Source organism: Hippichthys cyanospilos, chromosome 7 (assembly GCF_059441005.1).
Source record: "Hippichthys cyanospilos isolate Australia breed blue-spotted pipefish chromosome 7, RoL_Hcya_1.0, whole genome shotgun sequence".
NCBI lineage: Eukaryota > Metazoa > Chordata > Actinopteri > Syngnathiformes > Syngnathidae > Hippichthys > Hippichthys cyanospilos.
This window is the reverse complement of record NC_142375.1, coordinates 4,391,443-4,414,005: the sequence shown is the minus strand read 5'-3', so window position 1 is coordinate 4,414,005 and position 22,563 is coordinate 4,391,443. Positions and strand designations below refer to the sequence as shown.

The following is a 22,563-nucleotide window of genomic DNA, read 5'->3' as shown; positions in this document are numbered from 1 at the left end:
ATCTGAAAACGTTGCCAACACTAACTAGCCTTGTTTTGTATCGTCCTTGTGTGGATTTAGTGTGTTTATCAATTTGGTTGAGAGTTTTACAGTGTGCTCCTTAAGTACTGTTAATTATTTGTTGTAATGTGCTGTGTGTTTATGAGGGACTTATCTCGGGTCGTACTATTCTAATGTTTCCCCTGTCATTTTTTTTTCATAGCCAGTGGAATACAGGAATTGTCAGGCTTTTTTAACAATGTTTGATCATGCAATTTGTGAAACGGCACTGCCCCCTTTCAAATAACAAAAACATGGTCCATTGATGAATTAAGACATTTTGACCAATGTGTTCTGTTGTTTGTCTTCTATGCCTTTGCAGCAGACGAACACGTGGCAGCGACAACAGATATGTATCCGTGTGAAGACAAAGGAACACTCAAGAGAAATGAAGAGTCAAATTTTGTTTCCTGACTTGTGTTAATAAACATATTATAGAAAACCAGATAAAGTCTTGTTTTATGTTGTTCAACTTTCAATTTTTTAGAGGACGGACATGGCTTGTTCCCATTGAGGCAGCAACATTGGGTACATTAGTATTTGACTTAAAGACGGGTTGTGTCAAAATTCATGTTTCTGAAACATTCGTAATATCTTCCTTTACATGTGTAAGTGCCGTGTTTTTCAACCTTTTTTGAGCCAAGGCACACTTTTTTCTTTTGAAATATCTCAGTAGCTGCTGCATACTTATGCCCTAACACTCAACAAGTTATTCCTGGGTACAAGTATGTGTGCTTGCCGCCAATTAAGACCTTTTAGAACTGTTACCAACGTTGGCGGGTGACAATTACATTAACAGACGAAAATTACAAACTACTGATCTGTTAGGGTTAATCCATTGTTTTAGCTGAACTTGAATATACTAAATAATATGTTTAATTAGATAATTTAACAACCTCTATCTTGCATTTACTGATCAAGAGCTGATCAGAGGAAGCTTGTCCATTTGCTTTGGACCCATTGGTTAGTTGAACGGGTCACCTCAAAATGGAACGCGGTAACGCATCCAAGTATGTATTGAAGCATTCAATATTAAAAAAAAAAAAAAAAAAGAGTTTCAAATATGCTCCTGTACATGTAAATGACATGCTCCAAGAAGGTTTCTCTCTTCCTACACTTGACATGATTATGTTTTCAGTCAGCAAATGGGAAATGTGGATTGAACATGCAGTCTTCAGGTGAACACACACATTTTTACTTTCATTGAGATTCAGAAAACTATATGCAAGATAATCTGTTGCTCCACTCATATTTTTACAAATACATGTACATAGACATCTCTTGGACATTTATGCTTTCAAATCCTGTTCATAAAACGTCCTCAAGAAGGCAGACACTAGTATTGACCACCGTTGCAAGTACAGGGGGCCCCCGTGTTACAGCGTCCCTGGCTTACGTCTTTTTCATGCTGCGATGTGAAATACTGAGTTTTTTCGTCCCTTCTTTGTGGTATTTTTCCGGTTTCGCGACAAAAACAACCATCATGACTCAAGGGCAGTGGTTCTTAACCTTGTTGGAGACACCGAACCGAACGGATTAATCTCGTAACATGGGGGCCCACTGTACTGACACCTTGAAATATATTAAGGTATCGTCCCGATACCTGGTATCGGTATTTGTCCATAAAGAACTTGTTTGTTTTGCTCTGAAAATAAGACTGAGACCACCACTAAGTACTGTACTTGGTGCTCATGAAGTAAAGATGTTAGTAGAACACATTTACCTATCTGAAATGTGACTTTTTGAAAAATTCAAGACATGCTGAAAACATTCACTTGTTAACTCTTTCAGTGACATGGATGAGAATTCTCATCTTTTAAAATACCCGTATTTACCACACTATAAAGTGCACCGGATTATAAGGCGCACCCTCAATTAATGACATATTTTTTTTAAAAAAATTCCATATATAAGGCGCACCGGATTCTAAGGGGCACCGTCAATTAATGACAGTTTAAAACTTTTTCAATTACAAAATAATACTCAAAGTTATAACAATAATAACTCAAATAATAACTAATTTCTCAATAACATAATAACTCAATGTCAATATGACTAACCTTGTTCAACTATAAACAGACAAAAGAAACAGGTAAAGCTTACTTTATCAGTTAATTCCCCGTCTACGGATCCCAATCTAAATATTGATCCATTCATAAGGTGCACCATCTGCTTTTTAAAAAAGAATAAGGCTTTTAGGTGTGCCTTATAGTACGGAAAATACGGTAGTAATAAAAGTAATAACACAGTTCTCATCAAATATATTTTTTATGGACGGTAGCTGACACCCTTGACTAGTGCTTATCTAATATTAAGCCATTTGAGCACTGTACTGATAACTGTGGCCATTGAATGGCAATGTTACCATACATACAGCACATATATTACATGATTATAATTCTAAGTAAGGAATGGAAATCAAAATTTCATATGATACCACCCACGTTTTCATAGTCATAGAACACAATATTCTGTCAGTCTGAGATGAGTAAAAATGTTAAATGTACTGGCACTCTAGAGGTTGCCTTTTCTGATAACATTTCGCACTGAAAGACTTAAAACCTCCCAATCTTTAGTGTTGAAAAATAATGCTCCATTATTGTCCTGAAAATGGTTAAGAGTTCTTCACGTGTCTGTATCCTCTATATCCTGACCAGATGTGTCCTTTGACCTCAACAGAGGAAGACAGAGTGTTGATGCTAGTGCACACACAGGCGCACGAAAAAACACACACACACACACACACGCACGCACACACACACACACACACACACACGCACACACACACACACACACACACACAGGAAACTGTTTGGAAGTAGTGAACTGCATCACAAGCTCACCTTTGCTTGCTCCATTATTCTGAATGCATCCCAGTGATGAAAAAACAAGGCTTGAAGGTAATCCTTTAACAGGAAGCTTGGATGCAGCATTTAAAACTGGTCGCCCACACAGCACAGAGGCTGGCTGGATACTAGATGGGGATTTTGAGTTGGAATCGGAAAAGCCAGAGGCCGTTGGTGAGGCCAGCTGCTCTGGAGTGCTGCGATGTTTGGAGATACCTGCAGGGGTATATTTTTGGTTAGAAGTTATGATGGTGACTCACTGTAAATGAATGACTAGCTTCATAAAACATCTCTAACATTCGGTTGATACTTGACAGCATATTCCCACAAACATGTTTAAAATTGGACAAAAACAATATCAGCAGTAGTTTTGCCATCCTACATTGTAAATGGAGGAGGTAAATTTTTACTATTTTGCTCTTCTCTCACACTTTTTTCCTCTTCAAACGGTATGTGATTGGTCAGTGTGGTATGTTGTCTCTGTTCTGTTCTACGCAGAGGGGGAAGGGTGGCAGCGTGCGCTTTCCGACTTCCAAACAAGAGAACAGAGCAGGAAGGGGAATGAGCGAGGGAGGAAGGGTAGAGAGGGAAGGGGCGACAGAGAAAGGGGAAGAGAAAAGTGTGAGTGTGAAGAAAGAAAGAAAGAAAGAAAGACAGAAAGACAGAAAGACAGAAAGAAAGAAAGAGAGAAAGAAAGAAAGAAAGAAAGAAAGAAAGAAAGAAAGAAAGATTTTTAACGTGGGCCACATTGTAGTTCTAGTTTCTGTCAGAGGGCCAGAACAACTGTTAAGTCAAATAAATTTTCGTATTTAAATAATCAAGTAACAAAAAATATTTTATTTCCTCATATTTCCTCTTTGTTGCATGCCAGTATAGTGCATGACTGCAATAAACTGCTAGATGAGAACCATCCCAATAGATCATGTCTTTACTATTATCACAATAGATCATATCCTTATTATTATTGTTTAGAAATACACTTTCCTGCTATACACAGAGTGACTTTAACAAATAAAAACTCTTGAGACTATTAAAAAAAAAAAAATCAACATAGGGCTGCACAATTACGGTCATCAAATTTTAAACGCGATCACGATATTGGCGGCCACCATTAATTAAGCTGATCTTCGGCAATATTAACATTTAAAGAGTCACAAGCCCCACAAGCTGGTGTTAAAAACATTGAGAACCTTGGAGGCAATCCTAGAATAATAAATTAAACCACCACAGTGATCATATAAAATAGATGAACAGTTTTCAATGTTCACACACAAAAGATCTATTCTTGGAGTCTCTGGTCAAGAGGCAGTGATTTCTTCCTGTGGCAAGGCCAACACATCAGAATTTGAGTTTTACCCCTTAAATACAGATGTTTTCTTTTTTTTTTTTCAAGAAAAATTAAAAAAAAAAAAGTATGGCATATATGACTTGTTTATAAGTCTAGGATGCTTGGAAAATTAGTTAAAAATTCTTAATTTCATAGATTAGGTCACAGACTCCGGAGTTTAATTTTTTGCTCCATCTGTATTTTATAATAATAATAATAATATATAATATTAATCATATAAATGTGCCAGATAAGTGAAAATTACCACCAAGTGCTCACAATACATAGTAATCAGTGTAATCTATAGTAACACACATATATAACACATATTATCAATATATTTCCGCAGCACTAGGTGGTTATTTCATGAGAAACTGTACAACGCAACCTATCTTGTTGACAGTGGGCCCAGCACTGGCTTGTTGCGTATGGAAAAGTTGCGAAATACCACTGCTGGGATGCAATTTCATTTTATTCTTACAATTTCTATACCCACTAAAATTTTTTGAAAAGCTGTTGTCCCATTGAGGGTGAAAGTGTTAAGACAAAGAGGTTTAATTTTACAGGTGAGCAACATTAGCATTTCCCCACAATGTAAATAACAGCCTACCGCAAGTTATAGCTAACAAGGGCCATGTTACACACAAGAGTGGAATTACAGGCTATAGGACACCAAGCAGGGGACATGGTGCTTAAGTTGAGAGTGGCAGTATCTCATCACATCATTTCCATTATGGTTATAAAGACAGACAGTGTTCACTCAAAAAGAAGTAAATAAAAAAAAATCGACAAGGATGAGGATTGCGGAAGGGGCAAAGAAACAAATGTGTCTTGTTTTTATGGATGCTGTATATAGTGTTTGTAGCTTGTGTCACATGTTTAAAAAGTGCAACCACCACCACACATGCTATGCTGCAAGGTTCAGGGAGCAAAACAATGAGTAAGGCTATGTGGTGTTGTGGTATGTGGAAGGTATTTTAACTGTCAGCTCCACTGTCAGAGTACTCACTGGTTGAACTTGCTCCAGAAAGGAAGTTGATTTGTTTCACACATACACAAGCAAATATCCACGCGCACATTTACAAAAAATAATAGAAACACACACACACAGCTAATAGGTTTTGTACTGTATGACTGGCATGCTGTTTTGGTTCATACTGTACATTGGGTGTGCAGAAAAACTTAAATTTTAACTCACCGTAGCTCTGACTTTGAGTGTGTCTCACTCTGGCTGGAGATCCATCCCAGGCACTCTGCCCTACTTCTTTCAACATAGGTCCATGAGTCTGGCTTTGCCGGGGCCTGGGGCCCTCTGGTCGAGAAGGTCCAGTCGCTGGTGGTGCAACTTGTCCCTTATCCACTCTAATGCTTTTGCCTGGCTGCCTTACAACCGGCCCTAATTTGGAGACTTTCTGCAGAAAGACTTTATGGTTAGTGACAGAGTTCCAGCTGAGGTGGCCGGGCTCACAGCTGTGACCTGAGACCATAATGTTAGACATTCCCTGCACAGTCAAGACTGAGGACTGAGAAAAGAGGGAAGGGAGGTAGTGAAGGAGCAGAGGGGAGGAGTGAGGGAGGAGTGTGTGTGCGTGCATCTGAGTGAGCGATTGTGTGTGTGTTTATTTATATATTTTACAATATAGTGCTATTATAAACAGAATATACAAAAATGTTTTGTGAACAGAGGTGGAAAATATTAGTGAAGCAGCACTTTTCAGAGGAAGATCAGGGTATTATTCTACCATTCCCATACACGTCATGGTCAACAGTTTTGAGAATGACAAAACTGTTAATTTGAACAAAGTCTGCTGTTTCAGTTTTTATAATGGCAATTTGCATATACACCAGAATGTTTTGAGGAATGAGCTCAACTGCAATTAATTGCCAGGAAAATTAACTCTATCACTAAAAGCACATTTCTACTGCATTTCAGCCCTGCCACTAACGGACCAGCTGATGCCATTTCAATGAAACGGGTGTCACACACATTAACACGGGTATGGGTGTGGATGAGGCCAAGGCTGGAGATCAACCTGTCTTGATTGAATGACTGGACACTTTAAAAGGAAGATGGTGAATGACACCATTGTTCCTCATTAGTTTGTCCTGGTTACCTGCAAGGAAAAACGTGCAGCCATCATTGCATTGCACAAAAAGATTGCACATCAGTCAACTTTCTATCGAATTATCAAGAACTTCAAGGAGAGAGGTTCAGTTGTTGCCAAAAAGGCTCCAGAGTGCCCATGACAGTCCAGCAAGCGCCAGGACCGTCTCCTAAAAGTGTTTCAACTGTGGGATCGGACCACCGCCAGTGCATACAGTAGCTTGCTCAGGAATGGCAGCAGGCAGGTGTGAGTGCATCTGCAAGCACAGTGATGCAAAGACTTTTGGAGGAAGGCCTGATGTCAAGGACGGCAGCAAAGAAGCCATTTCTCGCCAGTAAAAACATCAGGGACAGACTGACATTCCACATAAGGTACAAGGACTGGGCAAAGTCATTTTCTCTGATAAATCCCAGTTTCGATTGTTTGGGGCATCTGGAACCTACCATCAGGCCTGTCTCATGGCAACAGAGAAGCATCCTGAGACCATTCATTTGTGGCTTGGTGGCAATGGTGGCTTTTCGGTCAAGGGAATGGGCTCTCTCACAATCTTGCCTAAAAATATAGCCATGAATAAAGGAATGGTACCAGAACGTCCCAAGAGAGCAACTTTTTCCAATTGTCCAAGGGCTTTGGTGTTCGGTGATGAAAAATGCCTTTTCCAGCATGATGGAGCAGCATAAAGCAAAAGTCTTAACAAAATGGCTGGGGGAACAAAACATTAAGTTTTTTGGCCCATGGCCAGGAAACTCCCCAGATCTTAATCCCATTGAGAACTTGTGGCCAAGCCTCAAGAGACAGGTGGACAACCAAAAACGCACAAAATCTGCCAAAATCTGGATTTGGTCCACAAGTTGATTGACAGCATGCCAGGGAGATTTGCAGAGGTCTTGAAAAAGAAGGGGCAGAGCTGCAAATATTGTCTCAGTGCATAAAATCTGTGTAGTTGTCAATAAAAGCTTTTGATACTTATGATGTGCTTTTTAATTGCTTATTTTGTTATACCATAGAAAGATCTGACAAAAACACAGAAAAACCGTGAAGCAGCAGACTTTGTGGAAATTAATAGTTGTGTCATTCTCAAAACCTTTGGCCATGACTGCACTGTGTAAGGCAGGGCTTTTCAAACCTTTTCAAATCAGGGACCCCTTTCAGAAAGCATTTTTTCCAAGGACCCACATTGCAAATGATTGCGGGAAAAAAAAAAATCATTTAAACCAAACATAAGTGCCCTTTTTATTCGCCAACAGATTCAATTTAACAGGTATATTTGTTACTTTTCAGTTGTTCTAAAGTTTAGAAACTAAAAATTGAGTCCAAAACAGCATCATTAAAAAAAATGCTGCTTTAGTGTTGGTGGCTTCATCGCCTCATTAGCTTTTGCTTTCCAAAAAGGTGTCCCTGACTCCAAAAAGTTTGAGAACCCCTGCTAGAGTATATCTACGCACTACATAACCTCTGTCACCAGAGCTTTTTTCGGGATCCCATTTGATGAAAAACATCAGGTTGGGCATACGTTTCACGTTGATGAACTCAGAAAAGAGACTTACCCAAGTCTGATTCTTTGGCTTGTCCGAATTGGCCAGCATCAGGAGAGCCTCCCCAGACCCCTCCCAAAGGTCCTCCGCACATTCTTCACCAAGTCTTGGTCTTTGGTGATTAGACTCCACGCTTACTAAACATTTATCAGGTACCTCGTGGACTAACTTCCTGGTTTTGATCGCATATTGCTCCTCAGTCACTTCTGTGTGCAAGGCACTGGTGCGCAGTGAAAGTGTTTCACTGAAGACTACGTTTGGCCTTTTTAATGTTTTTGAGTCACTGGCTGTTGCCTTATGGTTGGTTTTGATGTTTGTGCTCTGTCTTTGATTATGTTTCAGAACCAGAGCAACTTTAAGAGTACCAGGAGATGGTTGTTGCTTTTTACTACCATAAAAAGCTTTCACTTCTTCCTTCTTGGGAACAGCTTTGTTTTCACGTTTTGAAGCAGAATTACTCTAGAAAAGAAAAAAAAAAAAGACGGAAAGTTCAGAGCAAGAAATCTTGAATGAAACGTTAGATCGATGAAATCAAAACCATAGTACGTACCTGGCCAGTTAGTTTTGTAGGTGGCTGGGTGGGTCGTGATCCAACTTTAGCCTTGATGTTTTTCAGGTCCAATTTGGGTAGCCTATTTTTCTCATGATTTGACATTTTGGAAGCTCCAACCAAGGGGACAACAGCAATGTCCAATTGACGTTTTTGCTTGCAGGGACCACTTGTAAGCTTGGGGACCATCACATACTTTTCTGTGCAATTTTGTGAATGTGCAATATCTTTGCCATCTTGTATAAGGCTGACTGAAGAGGGAGAAGCAGCTAATTTGTGGGTGGTGTCAAGAATGTCCTTAGACATTTTGCCAAGTGAATCGAGCGAACGTGGAATCTGTATTTCTTCAAACATTATTACTGATTTCTGTTGACTCAGAGTTTCATTCCCATTCATCTGTTCCTCAGGCATAAGTCCAGAGTTTGATTTGCTCAACAGGCTTGGATTAGGTGAGCTTGTGTGGCCTGTGCTGGTTCTCGGTACACAAACTGCTGAGCTGACCGAAAAATATAAAGATTCATCTTCCGCGTCATCATCATCATTATCAGCAAAATCATCTTCTGTGAGAACTTCTGTTGCTTCTGAGTGTGGAGTTGGTGAACCATGTCGCTCTCTATTTATGTCACAATGATTGCCATGGTCAACAGTATCAGATATAGGCGATTGAGACAGGGCAAGGTTGTCATTGTCATTCCGAGTTTCTTGGTGTTTACCACCAACGCGAGCATCAAGGTTAACTGTTACAGAGTTGTCATTTGATTCTGGCATCTCATTTGGTGTCTGAATTTTTGCAAAGGCATCATCATTACTCTCCTCAAGCATGGTTTTGTCCCGTTGCTCCCAGTTGGTAATGCCATCCACTACATTTTCTTTTGTTTCAGTCAAAGCATTTATCTGGGTAACTCCAAGCATGTCATAGTCTTCCGGATTTTCAGTATAGCCACTGCTGATGCTAGTACGACTAGAATCTAACTCAGGAGAGGATTCCCCCAAACAGAAGAAGGGCGAGGAAGAAAAGGATGATGGAACAACATTTCCATTGTGGTCTCCTGGACTGTTAAGTGAAAGTCTCATGCTGGCATCGCTCCTCTCCTCATCAGTGAAACTCTCACTGGACTTACAAAAACTCATCTTATTGTACAGACCCTTAAGTCATTTTACAATCCTGCAATTGTATTCAAACCCCTCGAGCCGAAGAAACAAACAGAACCTGAACATTTTCAGACAACAATGAAGTTTGATCAAATGTCCAATCCATTTTTTGGACTCAGGAGTTTGGAAGTGTCACTTGAGTATCCAAAAAGCATGTGCATTGGTGCGCCACTGTCAGACCACCGCGCCTGAAAAGGAGCAGAAGAAATGAAAATTGTAAACTGTGTAACAGACTCAGGAAGTAACCCACTTATTACACAATTATGAGGTTTTAGTTAACACGCCATCATTGTGAAGACCAGCATAATGGATGAATGAATGTATAAAATAAAGTAGATGGTCTCGAAGAAATTCATTGCCTCTATAAAAATAACTTACATGACTACTTCCAGATTAAAGCCTGCATGTTACAAAGCCAATTACATTTGAACCTGGGCCGTCTGCAAGACAGGCAGCAGCTCTCACGAATGAATAAACATGTGCTGCCCTCTCCAGGTTTAAATTCATTGCTGCATAGCTCAATGGAATATCTCCTCAGCAAATAAATTAGTTCAGGGGTAGGATATCCTGTCTTGAAAGACAGCTGATTCGAATGATCAGCTCATCAGCACGCTCTGTGGAAGACTGGTAACAATCCTGATCATTTGAAACAGGTGTGTTGACATAGGGTGATGTCGAAAACAGGTAGGAGACGGCTCTCTAAGAAACGGAGTTCCTTACACCTGGATTAGTGAAAAAGTCGCAGCTTTTTAGTAAGGGCAGATGGGCGACTTGGTGGAAGAATGGTTAACATGTTTGTCTCACAGTTCAGAGTCCCAGGTTCAATCCCAGCTCGCTCTGGCTTTCCCATGTGGAGTTTTCATGTTCTCCCTGAGCCTGTGTGGGTTCTCTCCGAGCACCCCTGCTTTCTACCACATTTCAAAAACATGCATGATGGGTGCACTGGACACTCCTAATTGCCTTTAGGTGTAGTTGTGAGTGTGAATGGTTGATTGTCTGTGTGCCCTACAATTGACTGGCAACCAGTTTAGGGTGTCCCCCACCCACTGCCTACAGATAGCTGAGATAGAGACCAGCAAACCGGGTGAAGAAAAGCGGCTCTAGGATGCCTTTATAAGCGATGCACATTCAATGTCAAATTCCTCAATTTAATTGTCAATATGAATCTCTCATTAAGTATACCACGTTAGACATACAATTTACAGTATCCCCACCAACCCCCCTTTTCACCCAATAATTGCCCCACTTCATCCATTTCAATTAACTTGCTATACTATAAAGCAAATTTTGTGTGTGTGTGTGTGTGTACGTGCGTGAGTGTATATGGGTCAAGGACAGAGTGACGGGAGGAGCAGCTATATAGAGATGATCAGATTAAGACAGCGTGCCATCTTCATTATCAAGTAATGACAATCAGGCCACTAGATGGTAGTGCAATTGCAGGTAGACAAAAAAGATTTGCACATTCCAAAGGAGGGCCTTGTGAAAAAAGACCCCTAACTGTGAGATTTTACACATCTTTTTCAATGAGACAAAGTCAGACACACAGAAGACACATTTGACTCAGTCTGGTATGTTTAAGTTATCAGTCTCAGTCAGCCGCTCGGGGTATTCGAACGCTGCTAGCTAGCGGCAAATTTGCACTAGAGGCTCCGCTAAACACTGGCAATAAGCGGCATACGATAAAATGTCACAGTAATTAAGTTGTGTTCTTATTGTGCCCTGAATTGGCAATCAAACGGGATTTCAGAATTACTTTGTGTTGATTGTTTAGATCGGGTGTTGTGCCTCACTATGGAAGAACAGTTGTGCAGGAGCAAGAGTTGTCACCATTGTTGTGATATGCTTTTCCGGGAAGAACTTAAAAAAAAAAAAATCCATGGCATTCTTGTCCATACGTTATTTGCTATGGTAAGTTTTATTTTTAAGCGTTTGGTGTCGTATCTTACTGTCATGCAGCCTATTCTGCTGTGTAGTTCATGCACTCCGCCCAAAAAACAAAAACAAAAAAAATCTTGCGCTGTGCAGGGACAAGAAACCTTGAGGCATTTTAGTCTTGCGTCTCCTATTATGTATATGTGTGCATAGGTGTGTATGCGTATATGCATGTTCTTAACATTCTATCCACCAAGAGTCATCGTTGAAGGTATGTCAATTTTGGCTTGTTCTAACGTGCTGTCAACACTCTGTGCCCAATCAGCAAAGAATGAAGTGCAGACGCTTACAGCACTTTTACTCGCGCTTGATCTATAATGGCAGTTTTTCTTTATCTTAAGGCCCTATTTACATACAACATTGCGCTAATGACATACCAGTGCAAAAACACCCAAAGTTTGACAGCTTGAAAGAGTGCAGTTTGCATACCTCTCCCCATTGTTACATAAGGCAAAGAAAAATGCAGTGCAAAGAACACTGTGACAGAACAAGGGCTGAATTATTCTGGAAAAAAATAAAATAAAATAAAATTGCATTTCTTTGCAAAAACTGTGATTGTGGTAATGAATGTGATTATTTAGATTAGGGCTGCACAACTAATGGAATCTTTTGCGATCACGGTATTGGCAACCACGATTAATTAAGCTGACCCTCTGAGATATTAACATTTAAAAAGCTGACACTATATATCAAATTAAGCACTTTGTCATCCTACCACCAGGGGGCAATGTTTTCCACATGTTTGCATGACAAAAGCTTTTTCTTTTCTCACGATATCATTTACCAGTGTGAAATGACGTTGAGTTTCTCAAGGGATTCCTAATACAAAGTATATATAGCTGGCTGACAATTGAGACCCATTTTGAAAAATCTAATTGGGAAAAAAGAGAATAAATTCAGTTTGAAATGACTAAAACTTACATTTTGACAGCTAATTGATTAAAATTTGCTGAAAAAAATGTGCTTGCTGCCATATTAATGAGCAGGAGAATCTCACGTTGTGTTTAATTGAAATGGGAATTTTGAGATTTCAAGTTTTGTTTTATATATACCTAAGTAATTTTATGTAATATGAAGAAAAAAAACCTGCCACCAGATTTTCAGATACAACTGACGTTTGTGCTTTTAATTTGGAAGGCCGCGCTATATTTCCGTTTCCTGTTTTTACATTCCCAAAACTGAATGTCTGTCTTGCATTACGTTTCATGCATACAGATGTCACCCTATCGCCAAATCACGCAAACAGCAACAAGCGCCGCTTGTTACGACATCCACGTAGTTGATCTGAACCAAACATTATTCATTTTTCCAAACCACGGAGAGCCGCAACATAAGGATGAAAGAGCCACATGTGGCTCCAGGGCCGCAGGTTGCCGATCCCTGGTGCATTCTTCTCGCGAACTGTGTTAAGTTCCACTGAGGAGCACCACTTTTACCTCAGCTTTCAGCTGGCGTTATTTGCTCACCCAAAACTGCCTTTCACTATTAGCGTCAGTTTCAGTGAATTAGACATTATTTATCAGAGAGTGATTTGCATAGGTGAAAAAAAATTCTCTGTCAAATATACGTATATAAGCTCATTTGAATATGCACACTGAGACGCATTTTACTTGGCATCTCAATTTGTGATGCATATCACAATCTATGCATCCTTTGTGACTTTGATGCTACCTAATTGCTCCATTTTTACTGGCTAGTGCCGCGTAAAATCCTTTAGTGAATCTGGCTCTCACTGTTCATTGTACTGGAAAATGTTTGATGACAGGTTTGTGATAGGATGGGGTCCAATAAACAGAATGGTAAATGGACATTGCACTTATTTAGCTCTTATCTACCTTCCTCAGGTACTCAAAGCGCTCACACTGAGAACTCATTTACTTACTCGTGGTGGTAAACTACGTTGTGTAGCCACAGCTACCCGGAGTAGACTGTCATATTGGCGAAGCCGCCATATTTTGCCTACAGCTTCTCAGACCAACCACTGGAGACAAGGCGGGTCTCTCTGGGTGTCTGGCCCAGGGGATCGGCATGCGGCGCTTTCATAATTATGTTTTAACTCCCCGTGGTTTGGGAAAATAATCCTTGGTTAAGATTGACAACATGGAAAAGTGTGCATTTGAATTGCAGTCAATGAAATTTGGGTGATCGGGTGACAACTATAGGATGTGTTTGGTGCGACGGCACACGAAATGTGACGAGAGACAGCCAATCAGTTTTAGGAAGGTAAAAACAGGAAACGCAAATATAGCGCGGCCTTCCAGATGAAAAGCACACATCTGAGCAGTAAAAACTAAAGCGCTTGAAGAATTTTTAACACTGAAAAAATCTTAATGCCCCTGCGTGTGAACAAAGATGGACTCAAACGTTAGGTCAGTCTGCTCGTTCTTTTCGTGAAACCAAGAAGGTAACAACCTTCGTTAGCAGAAACACCACTAAAAGCTATATGACAAACGGAGAACGTAAACAGGAAATACAGCGCAGTCTTCCAGATTAAAAGCAAACATTTCAAAATAAGATAACACAGGTAAGTAAACTTCAGCATTTGAAGCATTCTTAACACAGAATAAATCCCCCTTAACTCTCCCATTTTGTAAACACGGATGGATTCAGAGATTGGTTTGGTCTGCTTGCTTCTTCTTTTAATTAAAATTATATGGTACAACCTTGGTTAACCAAAGCTGCACCTCTGGTTGCTAACACTCAACTGCAGCTACCACTTTCCCACTCATTACATTCCCATAAGAATATATATATTCTTTTATATATATATATATATATATATATATATATATATATATATATATATATATATATATATATATATATATATATATATATATATATATATATATTCTCCCCGGAGACATGGTCGAGACAACGATTAACATCACCATCTTTTCCTTCCAGAGCAACTCTGATGTAAATAACTTTTTTTTTTGACTGACCTTTTTTTGGCTGACTTTCTTTTCCCTCCCATGCAGTACGATATTTTACGGTTAACCAGCACTACCTCTGTCGACACATTGAGCACTCCTAATCCAGCATGTTCTACTTAAACAGAAAAACACCCAGATACACAAAAATAGATATAGGTTGATTTGAACTATTAAAGGAGGGAGCTGAATGATGGTGAGCTGCTGTCTAAATATGTATTTGCCCCCACAGTAGAGCGGTTACACAGTAACATCCAGAGCACATTGAGTGGCCATACATGGTCAGAACCCTTCACTCAGCCTGAGCTGCACAGGGGTATTACTTCTGGAAGCAAGCAAAAATGCACATAAATACAAGAGTTTCGACTCTGCCGTTCATTGTTTAATCTTGACTCTGGCATCAGTTAAATTTGTTTCTTTCAACAATGTTAGAATTCTTATCTTTGAAAGCCAAATCCATTCAATGAAATGTATGAGATTTCTCTTTGGGACTCTGTATGGTTAAATTAAAACTACGACCGAAAAAAACGTGTCCATCCTGAGATTAAAAAATAACTATTAAAATTGAAACAATTCAAATGATGTGTTGTGTAATATGATGTTTTGATGACAAAAAAAAGACAGAAAGAGAGGGGCATCGCTTGGTAGGCTTCTGTCTGCAGTCAAGCATTTCAACCGATAAAAAAGCAAAACAAGAAAAAAAAACTATCTAGCTTTAACCTTTTTACTGGGACTACAGGCAAAAAAAAAGACCTAAAAGACCAACAACACACATGATGGGCCAACGGTGTGTTGCGAAGGCCAATTTCAAAATTAAAACACTAAATAATACATGAATGACAAAGGAATAACTGTACAGTATAGGGCTTTTATTTTTAAGCTAAAGTGGCTTGACGCTAAACAGACCTAATAACATAACCACACAACCAAAACTAAAAGGAAAAAAAAAATCATATCCAGTCGCTGATTGAAAATGCTAAAAAAAAAACGCTAGTCAATTATGCTCGAAAAGACAGTCTGTCAATGCATCAAATGTTAATAACTGATTACGATTTAGATGAAATTTATATTTGATATTGGTGCTCTCCTTCTTTTGCGAAAGAATGTCTTGACTCAGTCTTGCCATTTTGCCAGTCTCTTATTATTGATAACTCTGACCCACTTAATAACAATAAAGTATTCTATTCTAGTGGTAGGTATTTCAGTAAATCAAAATAAACAATAAACCGGCCTTTGCTGTATCTAATTATAAGTATTAACCACATAACAACTGAAGAACATTGAGTCTCCTTTAAACGCGTGTTAAAATACTGAATAAGAATATTGAAAGGAATAATATGCAATCTTATTTCATTTTTATTGTTCAGTTTGGAAGCTGTTGAAATTGAAAATGCAAGCTAAAAATGTTAAAAATACATGAATTGAGCTCGCTGGTCAAAACTGGACAATCCTGGCAAAAACCGTTGTTTCAGTTCACCTTAATGTACAATGTACAAGTTCCCAAGTTCTTTTCTCATCAAACTGGCATCACCTTAATCACCAGATCAATCAACTAAATGCTGATGATAAACATTTCAAAAATTTGGGGGTGAAAAACTTTTACGCTGGTTTTAATTCTAAAAAAATGTGAATGCATTTCAAGATAAAACACATTTGCAGAAAACATTTAGAAATATTGCTAACTTTTCTACGTCACGGCTTAATCTTAAATGAGTGACTAGCATTGCAGAAGTCAACCTTTCAAAGTCCTTCAACCTTTTACTATTGAAATGCCCTGTAGGTACAGCAATATATGTACATGCACATGCACATGCATTCTAGTGTGCTTATCAAGGACATAACTTACCAGAGCCGGAACATCTAATTCAATACTCAGTAATTCAGTATTCCTCCCTATGCTGCAAAACGTGTGTCGGGGGAAGCACCATTAGATCACCTCCTCTCTCTGCTTCAGTCTTGCTTGTGCTTCACTATGTATCCTCACATACACAATCTACACAGTCATTCCTCCTCCGCATCCACACAAACACACACAATCCCACGCTGTACTGCACGCTCATGCGTCACATCACATTATCATTGGGGTAGGTGCGTATCAACCGGACAGGGAAGACTACGCAGTACATGACGTAGTCATAGGAGGGAAAGGGGGAGGCAGGAAGCCCAAGGCACTGCGTTATATCGATGCACTTTTTGCTTCTGGCAATTCAGATCAGGAAAGAAAACTGCATCTGTGCCACAGACAGAACAGAGAAATGCACAAAGACAAACAGACAAGTCCTTGGGTGGGAGGTGTGACTCATCATATTTACACAATACGGAGGTGGGTAGGTGGACACGTGGCTACCGGCAACCTTTAGCCTTCTTAAGGACCACACGCTACCAGAAAACCATAGGAAAGCCCAATGTTATTGTCTGGTAAATTATGGCCCCCTCCCTGGTTCCTGCTCAACATGAGGTGAATGAGAAGTACTCATAGCTCAGCAGGGTTTAAGTTAGGTCAATGTCAGGGAAATTTCAACATTCATTAACCCAGAAATGCTGCAAAACTGCTTCAAACATTGGATTACAGTCACGTGCTTCACTTCACACATTTGCGTACCCTACCTATATTTCACCCATGACAACAACCAAGCCTGAGCTGATTTTTTTTTTTCCTGAAAAGTCTCTCTAAGATGTGCCGTCGCTTGAAGCACACTTAAATGTGGCGCTAGCTTTACCACTCATGTCCTCAGCTAACAGACAAATCTAATGCACTTGATACAGGGTCGTTAATTTTCAGTCAATATTTATTTGACGAGTATGACAAGAGCGTGTGAATATAGCACAATTTACAAGCTAATCTAGAAGCAATACCTGATCGCCCTCTTCCAAGGTGGAGAGACAAAAGTCAGAAAGAATGCAAGCTCTATAGTTTTCTCCTTGACTTTCATGAAGCTAAACGCGCGTGTCTATATCTTCGTATTCTGAGGATATTTGTTTGTTTACTGAAGCGACCGGCTGTCTGGGCTGTGTATCATTCTTGTGAAAGTGTGAAGAAGATTGTTACATTGTCACTTCACAGTTGATGGAGAATTTACCTTTGACTTCGTAAACTAGTGAGCACAATTAAAGGAAAACATCTTAAAAAAGATGTTATACACTCTACATTATTAAGCATGCCACAGCTTTCAAGCGATATGGGGAAGAAAAACAATCTCTGCTGACAAAAATCGAAATATAGTACTCAACCTTGCTCAGGAAATGACAACAGTGGATATTTTCCAAAAACTTATGCATGATAATGGAACTGTTATGAAGTTGTTGCTAATTCACAGTAAATGCAATTTCGTGCAGATAAAGGCGAAATAGAAAAAGGGTTTTGCCAGACAACTCTATCGGATCAAGAGAGGCTGCTGTAAAACAGCAGAGAGATATGTGAAGCCGCTGGTGCCCTGCAGTCCCACGAAACTCAAGATGTAGGAGCCTCAAGAAGTTTTCAAGTGTGCTTAAAGCGAATATTCATCCACCCCTAAACAATGCTCACAAGCAGAAACAGTTGCAGTGGGCTCAGGAATACATGAAGACAATTTTCAAACAGTTTTGTTTACAGATGAGTGCCGTGCAACCCGAGACAGCCCAGATGGCCGGAGTAGCGGATGGTTGGCGAATGACCACAACAAGGCTGAGATGACAGAGCAAGGAGGGGTGGAGCTGGCATGTTTTGGCCTGGAATCATTGGGAGAGAGCTGGTAAGCCTCGTTACGGTCCCCAAGTGTGAAAGTGACCTCTGCAGAGTATGTAGAGTTTGTGATGGACCGCTTTCTTCCATGGTACAAAAAGAAGAACTGTGCCTTCCGACAAAAACAAAACAAAACAAAACAAAAAACATCTTCAATGGATTTAAGGCTTATTAATGTGATATCAAGCAAGGGGTCCTTTATTAACATGTGACAATGCCTGTTTATTCAAAAGTTATTTCAATCAATATTTTATTCTAAATAGTCTTAATGCTACAAATTCAATGTGACATATTTAAGCTCTTTACAGCCTTACATGGTTAAATGTGAATAAATAAAGAATGGAAACGATGTGTAAACACTGTGCCTGTTATTTTTAGTGTGCTCTTGTTTTGATATCATTAAGAGCCTATCTTAAACGACGACCTGAATTAAATAAATTAGCCTACATTTATGTCTAAGTTCGTTTGTACTGCATCGAGATCCATAGCTTCGCTTAATCATTAGTCATGACGTCGCCAATAATGACGTCAAACGATTTGCTACGTATTACATGTTGGACACGTGAATTTACTTTTAAAATGTACCCGACTTTAGTTAGAGGTGTTGACATAGCCCCTACCTACAGTCCAGCAGACGGCACAGTCTGTACATTGTCCCATTTCTTTCCACCAATTATTGACGACGCTGAAGTTGGCTTCACCGGCGGGCTCCCGTGAAATGCAGCTTTGAGTCAGCTTTCCATTCCACCTTAAAAAAGCGCTCTCTCGCCTTTATGTTTTCCACATGTTTGCGCGACAGAAGCCTCTAATGTTCTCACTCCTTGTTTCTAACCTGTATCACACTGTCAAAAGGGGAGGCTGCAAAAAATCACCGGCATCAGCCAACATGAGTGTAGTCGTAGCGTGTGGTACAGACGACAAACTCAACGGCATTTAGTTATTGTGGCAACGGGAAAACGCTGAAATCTGTTTTAATAATCAAGTAAGTTTCTGTTGTGAAAATATGTGGAAAACATTGCCCCCTAAAGGCGAAAAGGCGCCAATGCGGTCTTTTAAGGTAGAATGGAAAGCTGAATCAAAGATGAGTTCACGTGAGCGCGCCAGTGAAGGCAACTTCAGCGTCGTCAAGAATTGTAGTGTTTTGTTTGTTTGTTTGTTTTTTACTTCACATGTTAATAATGAGATACGCCTCCTTGCGTCAAATGATTCGCTAACGTTTATTCCCATAACAAAGGAGGCTTATCAAAAGAGTTAAGTTATTGGCACTATGTCGTTTCCAATTCTGACAGTCGATTTTGCAGAGGCTATGTTTCACTGGTTATATGTGAAACGCCGGTACGTTATTCGTGCTCAAAAAGACAAATAAGAAAGAAGCACGCAAGAATTAACTCACCGTCATCAGCAGATCTTAAGAAGGATTTACGTTGAGCAATCAGCTGCACGCGGCTTTCACTTGCGCTGACCGGTGCTCGGAAGAAATGTGCACCACAGCCACGACAGGATTTCTCCAAGTTCCACCTGAGAAAACCTTAGCACACACAAGCAGACACACGCCTACGTCCCTCCCCGTGTTCAATACCCAATGCGTGCACACAAGGAGACCAGTCAAACTCCACTCAGGAAGGCTTGAGGGGAGATTAGAAGCCAACCTCTCGATTATGAAACAAGTATGTGCTCACGAAGCTAACGGACTGCCCATCGACCGCACTAGTAGCTTCACTATGACTCCAAATCCATATACAGTAATGTTTGAAAATCATAATCATAAAATTAATTATAAATTGAGCAGTCACGATGTTGTAGGGAGATTAACAGCCACATAACTACAACAATGAGTAAATAATAAGCGGTATAAAACATCTTTATTTGTAATGAATTCATCTTTATTTGTTAATTAGACTTCCCGTGGTTACCACGTCCGCCTCACAGTTTTGGGACATAAATTCAAATCCACCTTCCTGTGTGGAGTTTGCATGTTCTCCCTGGGCCCTCGTGTGTTCCCCCGGCACTCTGGCTTCTCCCATTCTCAAAAAACATGCATGGCAGGTGAATTGGACATACTAAATTGTCCTTTGGTGTGATTGGATGCATGAACGATTGTTTGTTTCTATGTGCCCTGCAATTGGCTGGCAACCAGTTCAGGGTGTCCCACGCTGACTGCCCCAAAGTCAGCAGGGATAGACACCAGCAAACCGGCGACCCTTGTGAGGATAGGTGGCTGTATAAAATGAATAATCTAAGGATTCTACTTCAGCTTTCGTATCTACATCAAGACCAATTGAAAGGGAATTTGTTTTTGTTTTTTTGTTTTTCCAAATCAGCTGCAGTGTTTCTTTTTGCCAGGAGAGGGCCCTCGCCTTTACAGAAGCTTCCCAAAATGAAGCAATTTTACAAGCAATTTGCCCCACATGTTCACAAATGGCCCCAAAACGTTTTATTTTACCATCGCTGACAATACAATATCCTTAAAATTGAAGCTTGATAAGCTATTGAAAGCTCATATTTGCCGTGACATTGCACCATTCTCTGCTTGACTAATGGCAGTGTGGATGATTCGCAAATCGACTTTGCCCTTTGCATATTTAACTCAATGGATCAGATCCATGAATTCAAAGGAGACATTCATGCAAAGACGTGAAGTCATGTCTCGCCAAGTCATAGCCGGGCACATTATGAGAGTTGTTTTCAAAATACTCTGCACTCTCAAGTTTTTGATTTATAAACTCAACACAATTTAGAGTCGTATCAATTGTTAAACACGCGTACATCATTTTGGAAGCGATTTTTTTCACTCTACAAAATGGTTGTCGGGCAATCGGGGGGCACAACTTGGAATCCAAACAAGTTAATATTTTTGTTTTTAACACTGCCATCTTGTGGTGGAGAATCACCACTTACCGTACGTAGCACCACTCGTTCGCCTCATCGCAACACAAGGACAAGAGATGGGATTTAATGCTCATCGAGGGGTCCGGATCTTGGCGATCCGTTCCTTTCAAAGAGCCGTTCAAAAGATTTGCTCTTTTGGCTCTTTTTAAATATTTAGTCAGTTTTAAGATGCCACCTTGGGTCGTCTCTGTTTAACCTGGAAATGTTCACTGGGAGAAATGAGGAGTTGATTTGTAGTCCAATAATTAAAACTCAGACAACAAATCAATATCTGGGTTTGAATTATTCTGAAACATTGATTATTAGTCTACCTCATCCCATAGGTTGGCGCAACGTCCCTCTGTTTAGGCAGTGGCGTCACTATTTTGGATTTACCTTTCCTACAAAGAGTGTGTATGTGGAAAGCTGTGCTGATTTATGTTATTCATACTATATCTACTCACAAATGAACATTAAAAACAAAGCCGGCTGCAACAAATGTATGTGCAAAACAGCTTTTACGACGAATACGTCCACACAAGAACATTATTATCGCACAAGAACAAAAAAAAAATATTTTGAAAATTAGACAAATAAATAAAATTTGAGGGAAAAAATAGTCCTCTATTACTGCGGGCTGCAATGGATGTGCAAAAGAGCAAAAATGTCGACGAGTCGAATGTCGACATCCTGTGTCCCTGATGTCTTGTCCTGCCTGCAGATTATGGGGCGGAGCCACCGGCAGCACACCTGCAGCCCGTTGTCATCAGGGGACTATTTAGTCCCGAAGCAGAAGGACATCGCCAATGGATGGATAGTTACATAAAATGCTTGAAACGCTGGACTGGGTGTTTTACACATTTTTTGTTCAAAAATAAAATCATGTCTGCAGCATTTGGTTCCTATTTTTCCGATGACCTCTCCAGTTGTTGTAGATGACCCTATTGCATGGCAACTATCGCAGTTGCACGCATATGAAAATATATTTTAGGTAGCTCAAATGTATGTATGTATGTATGTATGTATGTATGTATGTATGTATGTATAGTGTGTAGGCTATTGTACAGTATGTACTGTACAGTATGTATGCATGTATGTATGTATGTATGTATGTATGTATGTATGTATGTATGTATGTATGTATGTATGTATGTATGTATGTATATATAGTGTGTAGGCTACTGTACAGTATGTACTGTACAGTATGTATGCATGTATGTAAGTATGTATGTATAGTATAGTATAGTATAGTATAGTATTGTATTGTATTGTATTGTATTGTATTGTATTGTATTGTATTGTATTGTATTGTATTGTATTGTATCGTATTGTAATGCTCCGGAAGCGAGTAAGGATGCACTCAGTCGTCAGCGTGGCTCTAACAATTTATTTTCACTCAGAACAATGTGATAGTGAATCCCTAGAACGAGATGCTGTCGGCCGCAACTCACGCCAACTCCAACTAACTTGACAACCAGCGAGTTCTCCCTTACGTCCTAGTCCCTTGTCCGTCCTACCTCACGTGACCTCCCCAGCAACAGTGACTCCTCCC

General features: G+C 39.8%; 1 protein-coding gene across 1 annotated transcript in view; it reads right to left on the bottom strand.

Moving 5' to 3' along the window:
* LOC148420743 (microtubule-associated tumor suppressor 1 homolog A-like) overlaps positions 1 to 19,724 on the bottom strand; it is a 54,133-nt gene extending 34,409 nt beyond the window's left edge. Inside the window, exons 1-5 of the mRNA XM_088419503.1 lie at positions 19,537 to 19,724; positions 8,403 to 9,742; positions 7,865 to 8,311; positions 5,411 to 5,624; positions 2,883 to 3,101 (exon numbers count right to left, since the gene is read on the bottom strand). Of these exons, the coding sequence (XP_088275629.1) occupies positions 2,883 to 3,101; positions 5,411 to 5,624; positions 7,865 to 8,311; positions 8,403 to 9,533 (2,011 nt within the window). The 5' untranslated portion in view covers positions 9,534 to 9,742; positions 19,537 to 19,724. The remainder of the gene's footprint in view (positions 1 to 2,882; positions 3,102 to 5,410; positions 5,625 to 7,864; positions 8,312 to 8,402; positions 9,743 to 19,536) is intronic.
* Between the last annotated feature and the right edge of the window lie 2,839 nt (positions 19,725 to 22,563).